This window comes from Athene cunicularia (genome assembly GCF_003259725.1).
Source record: "Athene cunicularia isolate RWA chromosome 1 unlocalized genomic scaffold, athCun1 chr1_part1, whole genome shotgun sequence".
Lineage (NCBI taxonomy): Eukaryota > Metazoa > Chordata > Aves > Strigiformes > Strigidae > Athene > Athene cunicularia.
The window spans coordinates 27,782,684-27,788,240 of record NW_020799091.1 but is presented as its reverse complement, the minus strand read 5'-3'; the positions used below and the strand labels follow the sequence as shown (position 1 = coordinate 27,788,240).

General features: G+C 42.9%; 1 protein-coding gene across 2 annotated transcripts in view; it reads left to right on the top strand.

Annotated features, from left to right (window-relative positions):
* The window catches only part of FAM124A (family with sequence similarity 124 member A), a 55,215-nt gene that overhangs the window by 35,874 nt on the left and 13,784 nt on the right, over nucleotides 1–5,557 (top strand). For both annotated transcript variants that reach the window (XM_026856628.1, XM_026856637.1), the window contains exon 3: nucleotides 3,645–4,384. In XM_026856628.1, coding sequence (XP_026712429.1) covers nucleotides 3,645–4,384 — 740 coding nt within the window. The remainder of the gene's footprint in view (nucleotides 1–3,644; nucleotides 4,385–5,557) is intronic.

The window sequence follows — 5,557 nt, the reverse complement described above, 5'->3', positions numbered from 1 at the left end:
CTTGCAGCTAGCAGACATCTGCACCCCCAGATTGACTTCTGGCAACTCCAAGGACATATTCAACAGTGACATACTGATCTTGTACATAAATGACTGAAACTGACCTCATGAAACCATTAAGGGATGACTACTGCTTGAACATAGATCTAGAGTACTCATTTTGTACGTAAAGTGATGGCAGAGACCTGAACTTGCAGGTAGCACAGCAGCAGGTTAATCATTCTTAATGGTTGGGTCTACAAGCTGTCTTTTCTCAGAGCCAAAGCTTCAGGTAATAAACTGTGTTTCCTAAATATGGTTATATCACTTCTAACCTCGGGATTACAGTTGTCTGGTGTAGGTAAGAACATTGGCCTATTAACTCAGCAAATCAGCTAAAAAAATCCTTCTAACTAAAAGCTGCAATCAGTTAACATTTGCCCTGTTATTTCAAGGATGCTCTATAAAGCAACACTAGGCAGAAAATAGCCACCCCACAAATAATATAGGTTCATTAGCACAATAACTGGCATAAAAGTTTACAATGCCAGATCTGACTACCTTGGTTCAGACAGGGTTAGCATAGACTAGTAACAAACCATACATTTCTTGAGATTTTTATTTGTCTTGGTTTTCTGGCACTGTTGTTTGCTTCTTGGTGCTGAAGATGGTGAAAGTGAAGGGATTTCAGCAAGAAATTGGTTATTACAGGGTGAATCAGGTGCCTGAACATAGGTGTTTGGTCCATTCTGGTATCTCTTAGGGTGCCTCCCTGGCATTTCAGAAGGGCACAGCTCTCCTGTAGGTTCTGAGTCTAACCTGCCACAACACCTCTTCTGGGTGGCTTCGGTACCCACTGGCAAGTAAAATAGCAGTTGATCTTATGCTTAAGAGCTGAGTCACTAGCTAGGTGAGATATTCATTTGCTGACACCCACCTTCCTCCCAAGTACACCTGCATGTCCCCCCTCATGCAGAGTAGCTAGGAAATTCTGCCAAAATGTTATTTTACCTTTCCTACCTTATCCAAAGACATTCTCATAATTTAAAGGGGCCATCTGTGCATTTTCTTCTCTCTGCTCACTATCCCTGATTCCCAAACACCTGTGGCCAAGCCAGTCCCATCAGTTGAAGCAAAAAGACTTGTAAGTAACAGAGAAATAATTTGCAATTTATTATCAGTTCAGGGAAAGTTTCTCTTAGCTCTTTGCCTCGTATTTCTGCTTTTCTTGTTTCTCTTTTTCTTACCAAAACAGAAAAGGCTGCCATTTTATAATCACAGAAGCCACATAATGAAAGGTGTAAAAGTGTTGCAGTAAAAAGCTTCTTTACTAGCATAAAACAGATACTGAAGATCTTTCTGTACTGATTTGTTACACTTTTCCCCCTTCAGCATAGTTACTTCTAGCTCAAAAAGGTGATTTGCTCTGCTGTAGGTATAACCCTAACAGTGGCTTTGTGCCGTGCTTTGGTGGTCTTCTGAGGCTGGCTCTGCAAGCATGTGGTGCTGATGGGCACAGGCAGCGATGGCTGCGGAATACTAATGCTGGGGCTGGCTCCCACAGGGCTCCACTTTTGAAAAATGCTCCAACCATTCAGTGTCTATGCACCATGCTGAGCAACAGGAGGGCAGAAAAGCCATGCTCAGGGATTTTTTCTTTTTACAGTGCAGAGCAAGAAGCCGACAGGAATGATGGCTCTGCTTCACATTGTTGTGCCCAGGCTTCTTTCAGAGCTGTAGTCATTTATATGCATAAATATCAAGCCTGTCACTTGTTGCAGGCTTTGATAGCATTTGTGTAACAAAGGAAATGGAGGGAGAAAAGAGCTGAACATCTCCTATTCCAGTCTTAGAAAATGAATGACTGCGTAGCTATGGTGATTACTTTCTTTCTGGTTTTATTAGATCACTGTCCTCTGCAATTTGTTTTCCTTCCTGTCCTGCTGTCCCGTGTAAAGGACCATGAGAGGACCTGCCCCCACACCCCTTTGTTTTTCTCCCGTACTGTGACTATCCACAGGGGATATCTCAAAGAATTGCCTACTAGTAGCAACTGCCACAGCAAAGCCATTGCCACATACGGACACAGATTTTTTTTCTTTAATATTTTTCTTCCTTTAACCATCTGACAAAGTCACTCCACATCACCCATTTCAGAGCTATGAGAACTCTCCCGTAATTGTATTTTTGATTATTTGTTTCATTTTTCTATATCTCCCCTAGGCAAAATGCATGGTTGCTATTTTCTCTGCATACCGTATCTTTCTGCAGCTTCTAAATTGAAGCTGATGGTATGTTTACTGGTCAGCTCTGGAAAGCTGTGAAGTTGCATCTAGCTTTTTTCTGGGTCTTGCAGCCATTCTGTATTGAAAGATAACCAAAATACACTACTCATATAATACTGCTTTTCCATTAAAGCAGTTGCTGAAGTATCACAGGAATGTTATTCTGATGCCAGGAGGGAGGAGGAAGAGGTTCGTACTGGTTGCCAATAGGAGGGAAAACAGCCCATGAGACAATCCCCCTATTAAATGTGATCTGCACAGTGAAAAGCTTGGGAAGCCTTTCTAAGGCTTCACACATTTAGACTTTGTGCCTAGGCTCGTGGTCTCACACATGGAGGTGGTTTCAGAACACCACAGAGAGGGAACCGTTTCAGCAAAAATATCCAGACTACCTGCATAATTAATTAATTAATTAATTAAACGGTCTTGGATCACATGCATCTTTATTGGCATGCAACTCCAGCAGAACAGAAGTGACAGTTTCTCCCCTGCCCTCCAACCAGCCATTGCTCTGCTTCTGGCTATCAAAGAACTTTCAGGGACAACAACAGATCGAGCCCCTGTGAACATTCCAAAGGCTAACTAGAGGCTTCTTTTTTTCCCCTGAGTAAGTGTAATTTTTGTGCTTCCTGCTTTTACCAGTTTTCACTAACCTTATAAAAACCTTTAAGCGGTAGTATTATAGTCCTGATGGTCTGAAGATATGAACAGTGCAGGATTTGTAGGGACAAGTAATATCTTTTCCTGAAGAAGGACTTGTGTGCCTGAAGGCCTGTCTGTTTTTTTTCCCAGCTGTATCAGTTGGTCTAATAAAAGATATCACCTCTCCCTACAGACTTTGCCTTACTTATTAAAACAGTTGCCTCCAGGACACACAACACTCTTAACTGGGTGGAAAACTCCAATGTCAAGGTGATAGAGTGGAGTTCAGTGTTGTGATTTCCATGCCCCAAGCCAACTGTCACAAATTAAAATGGTGGGATGAACACTGTCCACCCTGATCATTCTGCACATCATTAGCATCCCTTTCACCCCCACTCTGTGTCAGTATTTTTTTCTTTCCTACCTCTCAGCTATATGGGGCAGCTCTTTTCTAACACAGAAATGCACATTGGATAATGTCTTTTGGATGTTACTTCAGTAGAAACAATAATGTTTACAATATACTTGATAAAAATCTCTGTCTTCTGATTATTTTCTTGGTTGCTATATCTCTGTACATTATTCTGTAACATACATGTACATACTCTGTACGGTGAGCTTGAGAGATGAAAAAAAAGCCTAGTGTGACTGAGTAGACTGTTTCTCCTTTAGGGATCACCTAAATGTTGACAACTTGGTTACAAATCTTAAAGGTTATTTTTCTTTTTATGCTCTCAGGTGAACTTTCTCTGGAAGGCATACAAGATCCATTCCTTGTTAGTGTACATATTATCACAGACCCAGGTGAATCCAAGACTCTTCAGCAAGCCATTGATAAGCTTCTAGCCTGGATCCATCCAGACCTCCAGCTGTTTCGAGTCTCAGAAAGACGAGCACCCAAGAAGCACAGGAAGCCAGGTAAGGCTGGTGTTTCTCAGCCAGCCCTTGCCATCATTCTGTTTCTGCAGGAGGAATATGGAGAAGAGCCGATCTTGCAGCTCCACAAAACCTTTCAGCAACCGCCTTGGCATTACCACCACACAGAGCGAGTGCATGGGAAGTTCCTCCCTTACATGCCATGCAGCCAGGACTTTTACACTTTGGCTCCAGAGACTCCTCTGTGGGCCATTCGCCCAGTGCACTATGGGAAAGAAATTATCCGCTTCACTATATACTGCAGGAGTGAAAACTTTGTTGACATTTTGAAATTGTACGAGTTAATACTGAAAAGACCGGTATGTCAGAAAAAAGCAGACTTTTGTGTTTTTCCCATCTATTCTAACATGGAAATAGACATTCAGTTTTCTTTAAAAAAACTTCCAAAGGGCCAGGTGCCAATGCCAACAGATTCAGCAGTGCTGGAGTTCAGAGTAAAAGATGTGGGGAAGCTTGTGCCTCTCTTGCCCAACCCTTGCAGCCCCATCAGTGAAGGCAGGTGGCAGACAGAAGACCATGATGGGAATAGGATCCTTTTGCAGGTAAGTTCAGTACTCAGGGAAACACAAGCACATTTATTGGTTTTGTGCAGGAAAGCTTAACCTGCAATAGCAGCCAGAAAAAAGGCTTTTATTTTTTCTCTACCCTATGAGAATGAGCCAAGACAGTAACACTAAAGAATGAACTTGAAACCCTTTGCTGTGTGTTTAACTAATCAGGAAAGTAGTGGATGATACTATCCAGATATCAGTCAACCTCAGTTTATGCAAAGAGTGATGTGAGATGAGGTGGCTGTTTAAAAGAATGTGGAGAGAAGGAATTATGAGCCCAAGTGGAGAAATGATGGCTGATGGGTGTAGTTTTATAAGAAATCTAGGCACAAAACTGACAGGGGTTTATAAAATAGCTCTCAGTTATGAGATTTTTATGGAAGACAAGCAGAATTCCTGATGGTATTCATTATTTTCTAGCATCACAGGGTGACAAACTGCATCTCTCTTGCACAGTGATTATCAGGATGGGGAGGGAGGTGGTGAAGGAAAAGAACTGCACCCTGAAGAGCCGCCAGCCTGAGAGACATTCCCAAAAACTCTTTTTGTACTAATGTGCTCGTAACCAAGTCCTGAAAGACTGTTTATTTGTTAGGACGTCTGTAGGCACCATATCTGGGCAACGTATCAGCATGCTTTGCTTCGCTACACCACATCCGAGAGAGAAAAAGGGGATAACAAGCAGCAAACTTTTAATAGCTGCCTGCCCTGCAGAGGGGAGAACTGTGGCAATCCAGAGCCAGGTTAATGTGCATTCCTGCACTGCAGAGGTATTTATTGCTGCTTAGCATTCACAGAATCACAGAATCATCTAGGTTGAAAGGACCTTGATCATCCAGTCCAACCGTTAACCTAACACTGACAGTTCCCAACTACACCATATTCCTCAGCGCTATGTCGACCCGACTCTTAAACACCTCCAGGGATGGGGACTCCACCACCTCCCTGGGCAGCACATTCCAACGCCTAACTACCTGTTCTGGAAAGAAATGCATCCTGATATCCAGTCTAAACCTTCCCTGGCACAATTTGAGGCCATTCCCTCTTGTCCTATCGCTTGTTGTTTGGTTAAAGAGACTCATCCCCAGCTCTCTGCACCCTCCTTTCAGGGAGCTGTAGAGGGTGATGAGGTCTCCCCTCAGCCTCCTCTTCTCCAGACTAAAC